The 21,660-nt window shown below is 40.1% G+C and overlaps 1 protein-coding gene across 2 annotated transcripts in view; it reads right to left on the bottom strand.

Annotated features, from left to right (window-relative positions):
* Positions 1 to 19,293, bottom strand: part of SPTLC1 (serine palmitoyltransferase long chain base subunit 1) — a 66,518-nt gene extending 47,225 nt beyond the window's left edge. Inside the window, exons 1-3 of one of the 2 annotated variants that reach the window (XM_069575608.1) lie at positions 18,099 to 19,293; positions 14,858 to 14,965; positions 12,163 to 12,257 (exon numbers count right to left, since the gene is read on the bottom strand). In XM_069575608.1, the coding sequence (XP_069431709.1) occupies positions 12,163 to 12,257; positions 14,858 to 14,965; positions 18,099 to 18,155 (260 nt within the window). In that variant the 5' untranslated portion in view covers positions 18,156 to 19,293. The remainder of the gene's footprint in view (positions 1 to 12,162; positions 12,258 to 14,857; positions 14,966 to 18,098) is intronic. The other variant, XM_069575609.1, reaches the window with a different exon arrangement.
* Positions 19,294 to 21,660: the final 2,367 nt, after the last annotated feature.

Consider the following 21,660-nt stretch of genomic DNA (forward strand, 5'->3'; position numbering starts at 1 on the left):
CTCAACTGTGAAAAACTGAAAGCATTTCCTCTAAGATTAGGAACAAGACAAGGATGAGCAAGGGATCTAAATAGATATTTTTCCAAAGAAAACATACAGATGGCTAATAGGCACAAAGATACTCAACATCACTAATCATCAGGAAAATACAAAACAATGATGAAATACCACCTCACACCTGTCAGAATAATTATCATCAAAAAGACAACAAATGTTGGCAAGGATGTGAAGAAATAGGAATGCACTATTTGTGGGAATGTAAATTGGTGCAGCCACTATGGAAGACAGCATGGAATCACTTCAAAAATTAAAAATGGAGCTATCATACAATATAGCAATTCTAACCCTGGGTATTTATCTAAAGAAAACAAAAACACTCATTAGCAAATATTGTCCACACTCATGTTCATTTCAGCATTATTTACAATAGCTCAGATTCAAAAGCAATCTGAGTGCCCATCAGTTTGGATAAAGAAGATGTAATATATGTGTATGTATGCATGGGCGTGTGTGTGCACACACACACACACACACACAAAGGAGTATTACTTAGCCAAAAAAAGAGAACAAAATCTTGTCACTTGTGAGAACATGAATAGATCTACAGGGTATTATGATGCTCAGTGGAGTAAGTCAGAGAAAGACAAATATGTATGATTTCACTTACATGTGGAATCTGAAAAACAAAACAAATGAACAAACAAAACAGAAGCAGTGACAGAGAAGCAGAGTCACAGCCAGAGGGAAGGGAGGGTGGGGGAATGAGAAAAAATGGGTGAGGAAGGTACAAAGGTACAAATTTTCAATTATAAAATAAATGAGTCATGGATATGAAATGTACAGTGGGGGAATATAGTTAATGATTATTGTAGTATCTTTGCATGGTGATAAATGGTAATTCGATTCATCACTGTGATCATTCTGAGATGTATAAAAAAAAAATCACCATGTTGTATACCAGGAACTAACATAGTGTTTTAAGTCAATCATACTTCAAAAAGAAACAAACTCATAGGAAAAGAGATCAGATTTGTGGTTACCAGAGGCAGGTTAGGGAGAGGGGGTATTGGATTAAGGTGATCAAAAGGTACAAACTCCCAGGTATAAGGTAATTAAGTACTGGGGATGTAACGAGCTCCCTGGTGGCTCAGATCATAAAGGATCTGCCTGTAATGCACGTACAACATGACAAATAACGTTAACACTGATGTTAAATTATATATGAATATTGTTGAGACTAAAACTTGTTTTCCTCAGAAGGAAAAAAAAAATTGCTATTTAATTTTGAATCTGTATGAGATGATGTATGTTCACTAAACTTAATGTGGTAATCAATTCATGATCTATGTAAGTCAAATCATTATGCTGTACACCTAAAACTTATATAGTGCTATATGTCAAGTATATCTTAATAAAACAAAAAAAAAACTATTTTCTAATTTTTAAAAGATACTTTATTGGTAACAAATGACAACCATCATCTGACAACACAGTTCAGTTCAGTTCAGTTCAGTCACTCAGCCGTGTCCGACTCTGCGACCCCATGAATTGCAGCACGCCAGGCCTCCCTGTCCATCACCAACTCCTGGAGTCCATTCAAACCCACGTCCATCGAGTCAGTGATGCCATCCAGCCATCTCATCCTCTGTCGTCCCCTTCTCCTCCTGCCCCCAATCCCTCCAATCATTAGAGTCTTTTCCAATGAGTCAACTCTTCACATGAAGTGGCCAAAGTACTGGAGTTTCAGCTTTAGCATCATTCCTTCCAAAGAACACCCATTGCCACAAACTTTTAATCTGTAAAAAATGCAGTATCTATGGGAGTGCAATGGAATTCCCAGGCGGTAGAGTGGTAAAGAATCCGCCTGCCAATGCAGGAGACACATGAGATGTGGGTTTGATCCCTGGGTTGGGAAGATCCCGTGGAGTAGGAAACAGCAACCTGCTCCAATATTCTTCCCTGGAAAATTCCATGGACAGAGGAGCCTGGTAGGCTATAGTCCATGGGGTCACAAAGAGTTGGACATGACTGACCGCGTACACACACACACACACACACATACACGAGGACAACAAAGCAAAGCGCAATAAAATGAGATATGCCCATATATAAATACCTGCAAACAGCAGCAGCTGCACCCACTACTAAGTTATACATATTTTGTTCTAAATGGGAAAAAATATAATTGAATAACCATATACAAAGGTGAATTCCAGGCATTTTAAAAGCCTAAAGAGTACTCTGAAAAAGATAACAGAAGAAAATTTAGAAAGTCTTTGTGACCTTGGAAGAGGAAATGATTTCTAGAGCAAGTCTCCAAACACAAACCATGAGGCTAAAATGGATGGATATGACCAAGTCAAAACTAAGAATTTTGGTTCAGTGAAGATACCACAGACAAAACTAAGAGATGGGTGATAGAAATTTGTTTTATTTCATGAATCCAAGATGGCATCGACTGTATTTTATCTACCACTAAGGAAGAAAGACATGGCCAATTAAAATGTAATGACAGTTTTATTATTATATGTGTTTCAGGTTATATTTAATGAAAAGGCATTCCTGACACAGATTTTTGTCATTCTACTTTCGCACCTATGTATGGAAAAATATAAACAAGATAAATCAGTTAAGACATTCCTAACTTTTAGTCAGCAGTTCTGAATGACTGCTCCCTGCTACATCATGGATTTCACAGGTATTCACACTCTGTGCTAATGGGAGTATCCTGGTAGTGCTTAGGAGGATGCTCCACTATCATCTCTGAGATTACCTGACAAGTCAGTATCACCCATTCCTAAATTTCGTGCTGGAACATTCCTATTGGACTAAACTTCTAATTTAATGTTTCCTCAATTGAATCACGTGTTTCTAGAAAGTAAGCTCTTATTATCCAAACACAGCAGGAATTTGACAAAGGAATGCTCAAAGCCGTAGTCCCAACAGCCTCTGTTCATCCATCTGGAGGAATGTGAGCATTTCTCCTTCCATCAGCTGTCTTATACAACTTATGGCCACGTAACTCAACTGAGGAGTTGGCAGTGAGTATAGCCATGATCAAGTTCATCAGTGCTAAGAAATGATACCACCCCAACTGCCCCCAGGTAAGAATGACTCTCAGCAGCTGTAAGATTCATATCCATTTTAGAGATCTTAAAATAGAAAGAAAAAAAAGTTTCTTAGAATCATTGTAATAAATCACTACACAGTAACTAACCAAGAATTAAAATCTACACAATATTGGGGATTCCTGATAATTGAAAGGTAGGCTGGGAATTAGGTAGAAAAAGAAGTAGAAGATACTAGTAGGCATTCACAGAAGGGAAAAGCCCCAACAGCTAATAAGTAGATAAAAATATACTTAATGGCTCAAATAATCAGAGAAATGCAAAATAAAACAATGTTGTCCACGAATTGGGTACCAAAGCACCAGTTAGAACTGGACATGGAACAATAGACTGGTTCCAAATAAGAAAAGGAGTACATCAAGGCTGTATATTGTCAACCTGCTTATTTAACTTATATGCAGAGTACATCATGAGAAACGCTGGGCTGGAAGAAGCACAAGCTGGAATCCAGGTTGCTGGGAGAAATATCAATAACCTCAGATATGCAGATGACACCACCCTTATGGCAGAAAGTGAAGAGGAACTAAAAGTCTCTTGATGAAAGTGAAAGAGGAGACTGAAAAAGCTGGCTTAAAGCTCAACATTTAGAAAACGAAGATCATGGCATCTAGTCCCATCACTTCATGGGAAATAGATGGGAAACAGTGGAAACAGTGTCAAACTTTATTTTGGGGGGCTCCAAAATCACTGCAGATGGTGACTGCAGTCATGAAATTAAAAGATGCTTACTCCTTGGAAGGAAAGTTATGACCAACCTAGACAGCATACTAAAAAGCAGAGACATTACTTTGCCAACAAACGTTCGTCTAGTCAAGGCTATGGTTTTTCCAGTGGTCATGTATGGATGTGAGAGTTGGACTGTGAAGAAAGCTGAGCACTGAAGAATTGATGCTTTTGAACTGTGGTGTTGGAGAAGACTCTTGAGAGTCCCTTGGACTGCAAGGAGATCCAACCAGTCCATTCTAAAGGAGATCAGTCTTGGGTGTTCTTTGGAAGCAATGATGCTGAAGCTGAAACTCCAATACTTTGGCCACCTAATGCGAAGAGTTGACTCATTGGAAAAGACTCTAATGATGGGAGGGATTGGAGGCAGGAGGAGAAGGGGACAACAGAGGATGAGATAGCTGGATGGCATCACCAACTCGATGGACGTGGGTTTGAATGAACTCCAGGAGTTGGTGATGGACAGGGAGGCCTGGCATGCTGCAATTCATGGGATCACAAAGAGTCAGACATGACTGAGTGACTGAACTGAGTTGATACACCTGTCTCATTTCCCTCTGGGACTTTCCTACATCATGATTCTCCTGCTGGGCCCACAACCCCTAGAGAGACTCAAACAGGTCAACAGGGTATCAATCAGGTTTAATAACCACGCTGTTTGCAGCACTGGGGAGTAGAGGCAGCTGTGGTATATATCACAAGGCAAATAGCTAAGTAAAACATGGTGGCCATATACAACAGAATCATATGTAGCAGTCAGAAGAAATGGTGAGAAGTACACTTAGCAATTCCACTCTCTGTGCTGCCTCATATTTCTTTATACCACTCAACACCAGCTAACACTACATTTACTTCAATTTTGGTCTGCCTGGCCTAAGAGAACTAAGATTTTGATTTACTGTACATGCTCAGCATATTCCTTGAACAGAGCAGGAACTCAAACATTTGTTGAAAAATTGTGTTGAGTAAAAAACTTGTTAAAAAAAAATCAGAATGGACTCTAGAGCACAAAATTAAAAACACACATTAATAAAACATTAAGATTAGTTTCAAGAATCTATACATGCTAAAAATAACAAAATACATGTTTTTAATGACATAAAATAATAAAAGAAGTAAAATACAAGCATTACAGCGAGATACATTACTGGCGGAGAACAGATGCAGGTGCTAGGGATAAAGGAAACAAAGAAAAAAGCAAATGAGAATGCTGTCTACACGAGTGCTGATGAGAACAGTGTTGAAGAGGTCAATATCTGTGTCTGCAAGAAAGGCCCAAGATGAAGAAAATAAAACAGAGACTGAACTAAACCAGAGGACAAACCTTTAGCAAATTTGAGTGAGAAAGGAGACACAAATGACTGCAATGCAGACACAAACCCCACAGATGTGTTGTTCTACACATCTGTATATGAAGTTGTGTGTGTGTATACATATATATAGAGAGAGAGAGCATATATATTATTTTACATATGAGGAGGACTTCCCTATAGCTCAGATGATAAACAATCTGCCTGCAGTGCAGGAGACCTGGATTTGATCCCTGGGTCAGGAAGATCCCCTGGAGAAGGAAATGGCAATCCACTCCAGCATTCTTGCCTGGAGAATCCCATGGACAGAGGAGCCTGGCAAGCTATAGTCCATAGGATAACAAAGAGTTGGACACAGCTAAGTGACTAACACACACACACATATATATTTTATATATTATATACATATATTTTTACATATAACTGTTTGAGAAATTCTATGAACTACTTCATGCAAAAGCATTTGAAAACACAAGAAGAAATGAACAATTGCTAAATGACAATAACCAAAACTTACTCATAAAGGAAATAGAAACGGCTTTACAAACTCACTGAAGACATTAAATTCATGATTAAAAGTCTATGCTCAACAGAACAAACAACAAATACATATTATTGCCAAGAAAATTACAAAACTACTAAATTTCTGATACCAAACCTGAGCCAGCATAGTAAGGGAAAAGAAAAGACTAAAGCCGTTTTCTAATACTGATACTAAAAGTACCAAATATTAGCAAAAAAAAAAAAAAAAGAACAAGCCAACAATTAATAAAAATTAACCAAATAGTCATGCTTAAATAGGGTTTACACTAAGTTGTAAGAGTTTTCTAATATATTATTATTTTGGATACTAGCCCCTTAACAAATACATGGCTTGAAAATATTTTCTCCCATTTTGCAGGGTTTTGTATTATTTCTCTGACAGCAGACTCTGAACCACAGATGTTTTTAATTTTAACGAATTGCAGTTTATCTATTTTTCCTTTGGCTGCTTGTGCTTTGTGTGTCATATCTAAAAATCTTTGCCCAACCCAAGATTACAAAGAATTACTCTTTTGTTTTCTTTCTACCAAGCATTTATAATTTTTGCTCTTAAATTCAGGCCTGTGATTAATTTTGAGCTAATTTTTACACATGTTGTGAGTTTGAGGTCTGTCATCATTCTTTTATATATTTCTATCCAGTTGTGCCATCACCATTCGTTAAAACAGGCGAGTCTTTCCCTACTGAATTGTCTTGGCACTTTGTTGAAAATCAATGGACCATAATTTAAGGTTGTCTACCCATTTTTAAGAATAAGACACTGAAATGCTAACCGGAAAGAAAAAAAGTGAAAGTGTTAGTTAGTTGCTCAGTCATGACCGACTCCTTGCAATCCCATGACTGTAGACTGCCAGGCACCTCAGTCCATGGAATTCTCCAGGCAAGAATACTGGAGTGGGTAGCCATTCTCCAAGGGCTCTTCCCGACCCAGGGATTGAACCCAAGTTTCTCTCATTACAGGCAGATTCTTTACCATATGAGCCACAAGGAAACTAATTGGAAGCACTATGTAAATAGGCCTGGCTTCTTGATTCACAGTGGGCTTCACTCTATAATAATCAGACATGAGTTCATCTGTGGAAACACTAAGCTCAAAATTTTCTGTTTTTATTCTCTTGACTTCAAATTTCACCAAAGAGAATTCCTTTGGTATATATGAGGTATAAATCTGGTTGCCAACTTTCTCTAAGAGCTGAGATGGAGGAAATGGAATCAGCATCCCTACTCTTCATTATAAACATTTTACTTACCTTCTGTTTTCAGAAGGGCACCCGTTCCCTAACACATCCTTCGGACTTTTCATTTATATTTAGCCTTTCCAGAGGGTAAATCTCCATCTTTCTACAAGTCTACCAAGTCAGAATCTGAGTGACGATGAGTGGCATGGTTGCTTGCAATTTTCTCAAGAAATTTTATGTCTGTGCTTAATTAATGTAAAAAATCAATCAGTACAATTTAAAACAGTTATGGATTGGCAGAGAAGAGTCACAGTCATCTCAACAGATTCAATAAAATTTAATACTCTGATTTTGAAACTAACAAAAAGTTCCCTTAGCAAATTAGGATGAGAAAGGAAGGCCTGTAACACCATACAGGTTATCCCTTAAAAGCTGTCAGGAACAGGACACAGAAGTCTTTCTTACCACTCCTATTCAACACTGCATAGAAAGTATCCTAGCCAGTGCGATAACACAGAAACAAGAAGAAAATGATGCTCTTCATGACAGAAATGAAAACTCTCTGGTATCTGGAGATAAAGCTATTAAAAGATACGCAACGTCAATCTCCTGGCTATGATACTGTACTATAGTTAAGCAAGATGTTACCACTGGGGGACATGATGAAGGGTATATGGAATCTATCTGTATTATTTCTTATGACTTCATGTGAATCTATCATGTTTCAAAACAAAAAGTAAGAAAAGTTAAGCAAAATCTTTATGAAAAACGTTATCCAACTTTTCTCAGAAACATGAAAGACCTAAATATACAAGTTATACATAAGGTATATGGTGATGAGATTCAGTATTAGCAATATGCCAGTTCTCTCCAAATTAATCCACAAATTCAATGCATTACTAGTCAAAAGTTCAAATTCATTTTCTGGTCAAATCTGATCAGCTAAACCTAAACTATTAGTGAAGAGTCAAAAAACAGCCTAGGCAATTCTGAAAAAGATAGCTAGCCAAGACCTATTATTAACCTAGTGGTATAAATGAAGTTCTGGCATAAGAAAAACAAATAACACTGTGGACGGAGGTTTGTAACACTGTACAGGAGGCTGCAGATGGTGACTGCAGCCATGAAATTAAAAGACGCTTACTCCTTGGAAGGAAAGTTGTGACCAACCTAGATAGCATATTCAAAAGCAGAGACATTACTTTGCCAACAAAGGTCTGTCTAGTCAAGGCTATGGTTTTTCCAGTGGTCATGTATGGATGTGAGAGTTGGACTGTGAAGAAAGCTGAATGCTGAAGAAGTGATGCTTTTGAACTGTGGTGTTGGAAAAGACTCTTGAGAGTCCCTTGGACTGCAAGGAGATCCAACCTGTCCATTCTAAAGGAGATCAGTCCTGGGTGTTCTTTGGAAGGAATGATGCTAAAGCTGAAACTCCAGTACTTTGGCCACCTCATGTGAAGAGTTGACTCACTGGAAAAGACTGATGCTGGGAGGGATTGGGGACAGGAGGAGAAGGGGACGACAGAGGATGAGATGGCTGGATGGCATCACCAACTCAATGGACATGAGTTTGGGTGAACTCCGGGAGTTGGTGATAGACAGGGAGGACTGACGTGCTGCAATTCATGGGGTCACAAACAGTCAGACACAACTGAGCAACTGAACTGCAGTGAAGTGAACTGAACAGGAGTGAGTGAGTGAAGCTGCTCAGTCATGTCCGACTCTTTGCAACCCCATGGACTGTAGCCTATCAGGTTCCTCCGTCCATGGGATTTTCCAGGCAAGAGTGCTGGAGTGGATTGCCATTTCCTCCTCCAGGGGATCTCTCCAACCCAGGAATCGAACCTGGGTCTCCCACATTGCAGGTAGACGCTTTACCGTCTGCAGAAAAAGAAATGCAAGATGGCAAAGTGGTTATCTGAGGAGGCTTCACAAATAGCTAATGAAAGATTAGCAAAAGGCAAGGGAGAAAGGAAAAGACATGCCCAACTGAATGCAGAGTTCCAGAAAACAGCAGGGAGAGATAAGGGCTTCTTAAATGAACAACACAAAGCAACAGAGGAAAACAGTAGAATGGGAAAGACCAGAGATCTCTTCAAGGAAACCGAAGATAACAAGGAAACATTTCATGAAAAAATGGGCAGGAAAAAGGACAGAAACACTAAGGACCTAACATTAGCAGAAGAGATTAAGAAGAGGTAGCAAGAATATACAAAAGAACTACACAAAAAGGTCTTGACCGAGATAACCACAATGGTGTGATCACTCACCTAGAACTAGACATCCTGGAGTGTAGTCAAGAAGGCCTTAGGAAGCACTGCTACAAAGTTAGTGGAAGTGATGGAATTCCAGCTGAACTATTTCAAATCCTAAAAGATCATGCTGTTAAAGTGTTGCACTCATATGTCAGCAAATTTGGAAAACTCAGCAGTTGCCACTAGATGGGAAAAGGTCTGTTTTCATTCCAATCCCCAAAAAGGGCAATACCAAAGAATGTTCAAACTACCCTACCACTGAGTTCATTTCACATGCTAGCATGGTTACGTTCAAAATCCTTTAGCCAGGCTTCAGCAGAACATGAACCTAGATACATAAGCTGGATTTAGAAAAGGCAAAGGAAACAGAGATCACATTACCATTATCTGTTGGATCACAGAGAAAGCAAGAGAGTTCTAGGGAAAAAAAAATCTACTTCTGCTTTATTGACTATGCTAAAGCCTTTGACTGTGTAGATCACAACAGACTGTGGAAAATTCTTAAACAGACCAGACCACCACACCTGTCTCCTGAGAAACCTGTATGAAGGTCAAGAAGCAACAATTAGAACCAGACATGGAATAATGGATTGGTTCAAAACTGGGAGAGGAGTACAACAAGACTGTATATTGTCACCCTGCCTATTTAACTTATATGTGGAATAATTATGCAAAATGCCAGGCTGGTTGAATCACAAGCAGAAATCAAGATTGCTGGGAGAAATACCAACAACTTCAAATATGCAGATGATATCACTCTAATGGCAGAAAGTAAAGAGCAACTAAAGAGCCTCTTGATGAGGGTGAAAGAGGAGAACGAAAAAGCCGGCTTGAAACTCAACATTCAAAAACTAAGATCATGGAATCTGGTCCCATCACTTCATGGCAAACAAAAGGGTAAAAAGTGGAAGCACTGACAAATTTTGTTTTTGTCTGCAGCTATGAAGTTAAAAGATGCTTGCTCACTGAAAGAAAATCTATGAGAAACTTAGACAGTATATAAAAAGCAGAGACATCACTTTGCCAACAAAGGTCCGTATAGTCAAAGCTATGGTTTTTCCAGTAGTTGTGTATGGATCCGGAGTTGGACCATAAAGAAAGCTGAGCTTCCCAGAATTGATGCTTTTGAATTGTGGTGCTGAGTAAGACTCTTAAGAGTCTCTTGGACTGCAAGGAGATCAAAGCAGTCAATCCTAAACGATTCAGTCAACCCTGAATATTCATTGGAAGGACTTATATTGAAGCTAAAGCTCCAATACTTTGCCACCTGATTTGAAAAGCCAACTCACTGGAAAAGAGCCTGATGCTCAGAGAGACTGAAGGTAAAAGGAGAAAGGGGCAGCAGAGGATGAGGTGGTTAGACAGCATCACTGACTCAACGGACATGAATTTAAGCAAACTTAGGGAGACAGTGAAGTACAGGGAAACCTGGTGTTCTGTAGTCCATGGGGTTGCAAAGAGTTGGATATGACTTAGCGACTGAACAACATAAACGAGGTTCTGGCACAGGGAGAACAAATACACCAAAAGAACAGAAATGAAGCCAGAAAGAGATCTTATATAAGGGAACTTAACAGATCGAGGCTTCCCTGGTAGCTCAGATGGTAACGAATCTACTTGCAATGCAGGAGACCCAGGTTTGATCCCTGGGTCAGAAAGATCCCCTGGAAAAGGATATGACAAAGGAGGTGGACAAGAATGAGTGATGAACACGATACATGAAAGTAAGGAAATTTCCAATCAGTAGGTAAAAAATGGATTATTCAACCAATTATGTTAGGACAAGTGACTGTCATACAGAAAGCAGGCAAATTAGACATATGAGGTAGGAAGGATTTTATGATCATAACATTAATGATTGGTAAGTCTGATTTAAGAACAAGTAAAACTTTCATGAGACCAAAGAAATTCACCAAAGTGAAGAATACAAGCCTCTCTCATGCCAGACCAGAAGTAGAAGGACAGTCTCAGGAAAACATTGCTCAGTGGTGTCTGATTCTTTGTGACCTAATGGACTGTAGCCCTCCATGCTCCTCTGTCCACGGGATTTCCCAGGCAAGAATATTGGAGTAGGTTTCCATTTCCTTCTCCAGGGGATCTTCCTGAGCCAGAGACTGAACCCACATGTCCTGCATCAGCTGCACTGGCAGGCAGATTCTTTACCACTAAGCCACCTGGGAAGCTCTCTCAGGAGAACATGCTGCATCATATTTTTTAAACAAATACTGAAAACTTTCAAGGCAACAGGCATATTGTTGTAAAAGTATAAATATAAGCAAAGGAACATCCACCAACTTCAAGATTGTAAATAGCAGTAAAACCACGTATCTGGAGGGATGTATTAAAACCATGTATCTGGAGGGCTGACTATAATCTAGATGTAGGTTTCTGACTGCATGGAGGGTCAGCAGCCTTGCCATACTGTTCTAGGATCAACTATATTTCTAATGCTCTATTTCTTTTAAAAAACAGATTTGAAGTAAACAGCAAAATGTTAATACCTATTACTTCTTGATGGTGGAAACTATGTGTCTAGTATTTTCTCTATACTGAAATAGAAGAACTAAAAATAAAAACAGATAAAACACTGGAAGCCAGGGGGGACTAGCTTAAGTGAGTTGAAGTTTCATAATTCATACTGTGAGAGTCAACAGGGACTGTCTATACTAATCAATCAAGAAACAGTGGTGCAAGCATACCATTACTATCTAGTTATAAAGATTTACAACAGATATAAAATCGGAAACAAACCAGTGGGAAAAAGGAGGAATGCTGTTTTTCATTTCACTGTCTCACCATCTGAAATATTATATGTCTGTATTCCTTTGAAAAATAGATATGTTGTTTTAAAGAGACAAACTCTGAAACCCAAACTGGAGACTATTAAAGAGCATTTCCGATCTCCAAAAATTTCTGAACGTCTTATTTCAGTTAAAAAGGAAATACTATATAAACCAACATATACTTTGCTGAATTTACTTTCAGGAAACCAAACACCAGCCCTTGACTAGCAAAACCAATTTACCCTGAAACAATGTTGTAGTTGAGAGCAGGATGGTCTTTTGAGACAGGAGGAACAAGAGGCTCTGGTTGCCACTCTTCAATCAGTTCTTCCTTTTCCTACAAGAGAAAAGCAGTTAAAATACAGTGCAGTGCTACTTGCTGCTGCTGCTGCTGGGACAGCAACTCTAGCAGTATCTAAACTGTTTGTTGTAATGATGCCATTGTAATGAACACACTGCTAGAAAGTGGCCCAGATGCTGTGGCTGGAGATGACACTAAATCCCCACTGAGTTTTGGGCATTTAACCCCTCACCTCTTTTCTCAACTCAGACTAAAGGCTCTTTTCCCATGAAACTTCCTGGGTGAAGGAAAATTTTTTTTAATTTTATTTCTGTTCAGAATTTTTCACTGTAGGAAGTATAACTGCTACTGATGATAAAACAAAAAGTCTACAACACAAAGATAAGAAGCACGACTGCAGGTTAAGTGACCTCAGCCTCTTGCAAAATATTACAGACAGCCATACCTTAGGTTCTTATAGGCATGATAGTCATAGGAAGGGATCAGCTAGACTACAAAGCACTGTTTCTATAAGCCACTGGCAAGGATTCAGAAGCAACTGAAATACACCAAAAGACTCTCTAATAATAATTATTATAATAGGATTTAGTTGTTTGGAAATTTCTCACAGAAAGCCACTTTATTCCTTTTACCTGTTATTTCTTGCATTACAGGTATTTTGACTCTTTTGAGTTTCTTATCCTTTCTTGAACTAGAAAAGGAAGTGAAATTTTGAAAATGTACTCTGGACGTACATGATGAGATGAGGCACACCTGATGAACATGACAGAAACAGCAATTCTAGCCTTAGAGAAGCCCACTCTTAATATTTCTATTTCCACACTCCTGTTAAATGCTTCTGTGTATGTTTCTCCTAACAGGCAACTCTAGGGCATGGCCAGGAGCATCTCACTTAAGGCTCAGGGACTCAAAAATGCTTAGCTGAATAAATCAATTGCATGGACGAACCGTAGCCTGAACAAGCCTGGAGCACGTGTGATAGATACACACAGTCCACTGGCTACCATGGAGACAGAATCAATTCAAGATTGCCTGGTATTCGAGAGACTCTGCACATCTGTAAAACTGAGAAGGGCATTTCTTCTTTGCTGCCATTAAGTTAAGCTTTAGAAATGCTCACACGGTTGGTTTTTTTTTTTTTTTCCTTCCACAGCTTTTAGGGTAAGATGTCAGTGACTACTGAATCTTGCTCTAGGTAAGTTTTGCTTTTAGAGGGTTATTCTAAAATTATGTTTAGGCATTATTCTTTCAAAATGTACATTTGTGTAGACTGATATGCTTAAATATTAGGAATGATCAACCCCTTAAACAGCTGGGCTAGAAATCTGTTCCATGGCCATGTAATCATTCACATGGAGTTCCTAAATAGCAAGGGAAAAAAAAGAAGACAGGATTTCTAGGCTGGATAACTCAATTTTACTGTAATACCATCAAAAGAGTGTTCTATGGTACACTAATCCCACAAGGATTAGTGTGCCATAAAAAAAGGCAGGGGTGAGGATCTGTGGTCAAGTTTAGGGTATCTCTCCAGAAGTTCAAATAGCCACTGCTGTATAAAAAACCTTTTATATAAGAAATCATGCAATGAGACACCTCTTTAGTTTGCTTTACCCAGGTTTCCTAAACTTATTTGCCCTAAGAGTCACTTGCTGCATATCCCCTAGAGGGGATACTGTCTGACCATCTCATGATAAACATTAATGATCAAGACAGCAAGGGCCAGCCAGTGAAAACAAGGAAACACTTGCCACATTGCTGTAATTCCATTCCACTTGCACCTTCTCCTGTGAATGCTCCAGTAAGCAAAGAAAAGAGCAGTGCCCATCTTTGTGCTACACTTAATGCTGCCTTGTGAACTTCTGAACTGAAGTTCTAGGCACTTTTGTGGGAAAACATCTCTAACTGTACCTGTCTCTAAGTATTCCGGCATATTGCTATAGAAGCTGGACAGGGAAACAATCAAAGTCACAGAAACCATGCTGCAGTCAAAACTGCTCTTCCCCTCTCATGCCTGGGGCACAGTTACTCAGTGTTCCTACGTGCACGAGAAGGTAGAGGATTCCACAAACCCTTTGGTCCTCCATACTAACAACAGCCCCCAGAGGGGCAGCACTGAAAGTCCTGTTGACCCTTCTTTCGAAAGTTTGCCCAACTTGGGCTTGAGCTGGGTCCTTTACCATACAGAACACATCAAAATTTGATTTGGGGTGGGAAGGTGGAGAGTGGTGGGATGGAGAGGATTCTCTCAGACTCTGAATCTCTTTTATGAAGACCACAGGGAAAACTTTCATTCAGACTTGAGAAACAGTGCTGCTTTTCCCAAGCAACTCACATAACCTTACAGGTGGACACTGGCAATTCAGCAGTAGCCCATGTTTCCCTTCCAGCATCTAGTACGTTTCCAGACTGCTGTTTACTCCTAGCAAAATATAAAGGCCTGTAACATGGTACTCCTTTGTGTACTTACTTTATCCCTGGATTCTTTGTAATTTGTTTACCCTGATATTTCATTCTTGTTTTCCTTACATTCCAGAAAACATTTTAACACATATAGTTGAGCCACCACAAGTCCTTTTTGAAAGATGCAGCAACTATAATCATACACCAAATAATAAAATAGAAATTTAACTTCTCACCTTGAGTGTAAGATCAGATCGTTCTTGCAATTTGTAAGTTTTAGAGAAAAGAAGTCTGATTATCCAGAGTATTAAAATTCCTTCTAAAATAAGATGATAAGCAGGAGCCTAGGAGTGAGTCAAAAAACAAAAGTAAAACAAAAACAAGAAATAAACAAATATTTCCAAACCTGCACATATAATTTAATGTACCTGCATATACTACTACCCATGACCCTTACAAAACCTATTTATTATTTCTGAAGATTTACTTCCAAAACTCACTGTATGTCTGCTCATTCCATTTCCCATTTCTAACAGAAGGCATTTCTCCTAACATGAAAAAATCTCTAAAACTGCAGCTTTAAATCATCTTTAGGAATAAAAAAAATTTTTTTTTAAATCTGACACAGAATTTCAATAATTAAACAATATTAACTACCAGATCCTTCAGGTAATTTGTATTTTTACTAGTAGGAAATGACTGTAACAAACATTTTGCAGCGTCACAAGCCTTCTATCACTTCACATACCATGGATGAACTGAAAACTGTTTGGAAACCAGTTTCCACAATTTTCAAAGAATTTTGCACATCTTACTACATTTTCTGTATCCCTGATAAGCCTCTTTAAATTCTCCTTGGAACATGGCAGAAAGACTTTATTAATGCTTAAAGAAATAGCATGTCTCTTTTTTACCATAGTTCCCCAAAAGTACGTAGTGTTTTCCGTGTCAACAGGCAAAAAGTTACCTTAATGAAATTATCCATGTCAGGTCTTCTTTTCAACTGCACATTTCCAGGATAAAGGCCAAGCTAGCTGACTTTTATGTTTTATACAACTAAACATACCAAGTACATGTAGAAGATTCCAGATATCAACTAAACCACCATCAGTCAGTTATGGAGTGCTGTATTCCAATAGGTTGTCATTGGAAAAGTCATTTAAAAGAGGTATTTAGAAATGTAAATCGGAGAAGGCAATGGGAACCCACTCCAGGACTACTGCCTGGAAAATCCCATGGACGGAGGAGCCTGGTAGGCTGCAGTCCATGAGGTCACTAAGAGTCAGACACAACTGAGCGACTTCACTTTCACTTTTCACTTTCGTGCACTGGAGAAGAAATGGCAAACCACTCCAGTGTTCTTGCCTGGAGAATCCCAGGGACGGGGAAGCCTGGTGGGCTGCCATCTATGGGGTCGCACAGAGTCGGACACAACTGAAGCGACTTAGCAGCAGTAGCAGCAGAAATGTAAATACAAACTACTGTAAAGCATTAGAAAGTGACGAGTCACAGTAGTTCAAGAAATTCTGAGGTGGTGACAGGGAAACTGAGGACAAATGCATACATAAACTTTCAGATCACTGCACAGGTACCTTTAAAACTGCATACATGTTATCTATGTATGGGTACACAACAAGACTCCTTAAATTCTATATCCAAGGTACACAGAAATTAGAAGCAAAACCAGAAATCTAAGATTATTTTTAAAATTTGCTGATCCCTCCTGAATAGAGTTCATTTAAGAATAAGTGCTCTACTAAAAAAAAAAAAAAAAACCCTTTTGGTTTTATCAATAATTGGATTATAGCTGACAAACAAATATCCAAGTCACTAAACATTCCACCCCACAAAGACATCATCCTAAGAAAAGCTGAAATGTCTAGTGAATTAATACAAATTATAAATGCAAGTTCTTTTCTTCCCTAGGAAAGACATCCAGGAGGACTTCTCTCAAGGCTCACTCATGGTCAGTACTAAGGTATGAGAAGTTACATAACCGAAGGGCAGTCTTCAGAAAGGCAGCAACAATATACAGTAGAAGTTATTCATTTCTGAAACACAAATCTTAAATTTCAGTGGCTCTTCTTAAGTCACTGATAGCTCAGTTGGTAAAGAATCCACCTGCAATGCAGGAGACCCCAGCTGGATTTCTGGGTGGGGAAGATCTGCTGGAGAAGGGATAGGCTACCCACTCTGGTATTCTTGGGCTTCCCTTGTAACTCAGCAGGTAAAGATTCCGACCGCAATGTGGGAGACCTCGGTTTGACCCCTGGGTTGGGAAGATCCCCTGGAGAAGGGAAAGGCTACCCACTCCAGTATTCTGGCCTGGAGAATTCCAGGGAGTTGCAAAGAGTGGGACAAGACTGAGTGACTTTCACTTTCACAGTCACTGTGATTAACCTATGGCTGGACATCTCCTAAGCCATATTCTCTTTCTTAACTGTTTTTTTTTTTTTTCCCCAAAAAGTCCTGATGGGTCCTGATGCATCTTTCATCATCACCGCTGCCAGTAAGTGCAATATTAAGTTGAAAATTATCGAAAGAAAACTGAGATTCACTTTACATGAATGTGAGATCCATAAGCACAGCCGACTTTTACCTGTTTGCTCACTGCACTACTTCTAGCATTTACATCTGTGCTGCCCAATACTATCGTCACTAGCACCATTCAACTATTTAAATACACATCTAAATTAAAATGAAAAATTCAGTCCTTTAGCGGTACTAGCCACTTTTCAAGTGCTAATAGCCACATGTGTTTAGTGGCTACTGAACAGCTCAGAGAACAATCAGAAAGTTCCACTGTACAGTGCAGGGAAACTCACTAAATGTCGAATGAACATTTTACAAGAACGACATTTAAATTTTATATTATCTTACTACCTGAAATGGCTGGCCTTTCAATAAACATCCCTTAACTAGTCTTTCTTCAAAGATTTACTAAAGTAGTTGTATCTCTGCAAGACAGAAAATGGGACGTATGCGGAAGAATGGCTATTTCATATTCCTAAATCATTCGGCTTCCTTTCCAACAAATCATTCGACTACCTCCCAACAAAAACAAACTCCAACTTATTATTTTTTCCCCTATTATCTGCTCCACAGTTCCAAGGACCTGTCTTCCCTGGGACCTATCCAGACTGAGATTTTCCATTCTACTTCCATCTCTCCCGTTTTAGCAGCTCTGGCTTTCGACTAGTCTCTCTCCTGTATTCGGACAGGACCTGGAGAGGGCTCTCCGGTCGCTGGAGAGCAAATCGAGATCCCCCCGCCCCCCCCCAGTTCGGCTCCCACCCGCGCTCCCTACATTCCGCAGCTGGGAAATGTGTGCCTCTGAGCCCTTCCAGGGAGCGACGCCGAGGGTCCGGGCGTGACTGGGCCAGGCCCACCTAGGCCCTCAGCACAAAAATCCACACAAAACGTCCCACTTCCCCAGGGCTGGGTCTGGTCATGAGCCCCTGAAGTCGCCAAGCTCACCTCGTAGAGCGCCTGGACCATCTCCACCAGTACCCACTGCTCCGCGACGGTCGCCATAGTTAGCGGCCGGGGTTCCCTTCCGGAAGGCAGATCGCAGGCCCTTCAGATACTCAGCGGCGCGGCCCAGTGACGTCTAGGTGCCCGGGAGGCGGGGCTGCCGGGAGAGGGCACCGCCTTCTGGCGCCTGCGTTTTGGATGGCTGGCGGCTGCGTCGTCTCAGGGAGAATAAGCGTGGTGACTCTAGGATCTCGCTAGGGTGTGGGGAGTGGTGAGAATCGGCAGGCTGGTCCCCGCAGCACGTGTTCACAGCCAGGCCATTAACTACTGGACCCCGTGCTGGGCTCTTGGGATGGAAGGGTTGTAATAAACCTACCTCTTGGCAGGTAGTTGGGTTCAGGGAGTTATTAATGCAGTCACAAACATATTCTTTACTTTTAAATTATGTAAGTAATGCAAGAATGCATTTTAATTTTTTTAAAAAGACAATTCTTATTATACCACTTACCGTGTAAGGCTATGTACGTATTAAGCCGTATATCAGTTAGCTGTGGAACCTTCAAGAGCATAGGTATCCAAACCTGATGTGCGCATATTTTGGTTGGATTTCTTAAATATAACTGGGATCGTAGGGATAATACTGTTGCACAATTGTCTTCTATTCTTTTTTCTTTTTGGGGCTATACATTTTATATTTATAATCAATGAAGAAGCCTATTTATTGTAATTTGTTCTGTGTATTTCTCATCACATTTTATTTAAACACTTTTCTTTTAGGGGGCTTCCCTGGTGGCTCACTTTCTCCACCACCGCACCCCACACACACTTTTTCACCTATTACAAACAATGCTCAGTAACATTGGATGTGTGTATGTCTTTCTGTGCATGTTGGGATATTTCCAACAAGTTTCCTCAAAGTCAGATTTTACTCAGTGTGCATGTTAATGTCAGTAAACACTGCCATACTGCTCTCCAGAAGGGCGCAATCAATTTTAAATATTTGAAAGTATTGTTCTGTTGTTAGTCTCTAAGTCCTGTCTTTTGAGACTCCATGGTCTGTAGCCCGCCACACTCCTCTGTCCATGGGATTTCCCAGTCAAGAATAGTGAAGTGGGTTGCCATTTCCTTCTGCAGAGGATCTTTGTGACCCCAGGGATTGGATGTCACCTGAAGTTTTCAAAGGTGATCTAAATATAATCTGGGGGGACAAATGATTTAGATGAAAGTAAGTGAGATAAGCAGAGTATATCACGAGAAACGGTGGGCTGGAAGAAGCACAAGCTGGAATCAAGATTGCCGGGAGAAATATCAATCACCTCAGATATGCAGATGACACCACCCTTATGGCAGAAAGTAAAGAGGAACTAAAAAGCCTCTTGATGAAAGTGAAAGTGGAGAGTGAAAAAGTTGGCTTAAAGCTCAACATTTAGAAAATGAAGATCATGGCATCTGGTCCCATCACTTCATGGGAAATAGATGGGGAAACAGTGTCAGGCTTTATTTTGGGGGGCTCCAAAATCATTGCAGATGGTGATTGCAGCCATGAAATTAAAAGACGCTTACTCCTTGGAAGAAAAGTTGTGACCAACCTAGATAGCATATTCAAAAGCAGAGACATTACTTTGCAAACAAAGGTCCATCTAGTCAAGGCTATGGTTTTTCCAGTAGTCATGTATGGATGTGAGAGTTGGACTGTGAAGAAAGCTGAGCACCGAAGCATTGATGATTTTGAACTGTAGTGTTGGAGAAGACCCTTGAGAGTCCCTTGGACTGCAAGGAGATCCAACCAGTCCATTCTGAAGGAGATCAGTCCTGGGTGTTCTTTGGAAGGAATGATGCTAAAGATGAAACTCCAATACTTTGGCCACCTCCTGCAAGGAGTTGACTCATTGGAAAAGACTCTGATGCTGGCAGGGACTGGGGGCAGGAGGAGAAGGGGACGACAGAGGATGAGATGGCTGGATGGCATCACTGACTCGATGGACTTGAGTCTGAGTGAACTCCAGGAGTTGGTGATGGACAGGGAGGCCTGGCTTGCTGCAATTCATGGGGTCACAAAGAGTCGGACACGACTGAGCGACTGAACTGAACTGAACTGAAGTCAGATAAAACATTAAAATATCTTCCAAAATCATTTGGTAACTTAAAACTGTACAACTTTTCTGTAAATAAAATTAAATAATGAAAATTCATTAGAAGTCTAGATCATTTCCGAATATGATAAAATACTGAAATATTAATTGCTAAAGTCTCTTACTTATTTCTGTCTTTTTATTATAGCAAAACTAAATATGTTTCAGAGAAGGCAATGGCAACCCACTCCAGTACTCTTGCCTGAAAAATCCCATGGACAAAGGAGCCTGATAGGCTGCAGTCCATGGCGTCGCTAAGAGTCGGGCACAACTGAGCGACTTCACTTTCACTTTTCACTTTCATGCATTGGAGAAGGAAATGGCAACCCACTCCAGTGTTCTTGCCTGGAGAATCCCAGGGTCGGGGGAGCCTGATGGGCTGCCGTCTATGGGGTCGCACAGAGTCGGACACGACTGAAGCGACTTAGCAGCAGCAGCAGCAAATATGTTTAGATTTATTAGAAACGTGTCATGTACCAGATTTTAAAAAAAAACATTATTATGTTATAAGGAAATGTATGCTTCTGGAAATTATGAAATGTATTCACATGGTTATACCAAAAAATACTGGTATAACAAGCAGTTCACAATTGCTTACTGCTATTTTCTTAGAAATTAAAGTTTCTAAGGGTTCAGTTCAGTTCAGTCGCTCAATCATAACCGGCTCTTTGTGACCCTGTGAATCATAGCACTCCGGGCCTCCCTCTCCATCACTAACTCCTGAAGTTCACTCAGACTTATGTCCATCGGGTCAGTGATGCCATCCATCCGTCTCATCCTCTGTTGTCCCCTTCTCCTCCTGCCCCCAATCCTTCCCAGCATCAGAGTCTTTTCCAATGAGTCAACCCTTTGCAGGAGGTGGCCAAAGTACTGGAGTTTCAGCTTTAGCATCATTCCTTCCAAGGAAATCCCAGGGCTGATCTCTTTCAGAATGGACTGGTTGGATCTCCTTGCAGTCCAAGGGACTCTCAAGAGTCTTTTCCAACACCACAGTTCAAAAGCATCAATGCTTTGGCGCTCAGCTTTCTTCACAGTCCAACTCTCACATCCATACATGACTACTGGAAAAACCATAGCCTTGACTAGACAGACCTTTGTTGGCAAAGTAATGTCTCTGCTTTTCAATATGCTATCTAGGTTGGTCACAACTTTTCTTCCAAGGAGTAAGCGTCTTTTAATTTCATGGCTGCAATCACCATCTGCAGTGATTTTGGAGCTCCCCAAAATAAAGTCTGACATTATTTCCACTGTTTCCCCATCTATTTCCCATGAAGTGATGGGACTAGATGCCATGATCTTCGTTTTCTAAATGTTGAGCTTTAAGCCAGCTTTTTCACTCTCCACTTTCACTTTCATCAAGAGGCTTTTTAGTTCCTCTTTACTTTCTGCCATAAGAGTGGTGTCATCTGCATATCTGAGGTGATTGATATTTC

This window comes from Ovis canadensis, chromosome 2 (assembly GCF_042477335.2).
Source record: "Ovis canadensis isolate MfBH-ARS-UI-01 breed Bighorn chromosome 2, ARS-UI_OviCan_v2, whole genome shotgun sequence".
Lineage (NCBI taxonomy): Eukaryota > Metazoa > Chordata > Mammalia > Artiodactyla > Bovidae > Ovis > Ovis canadensis.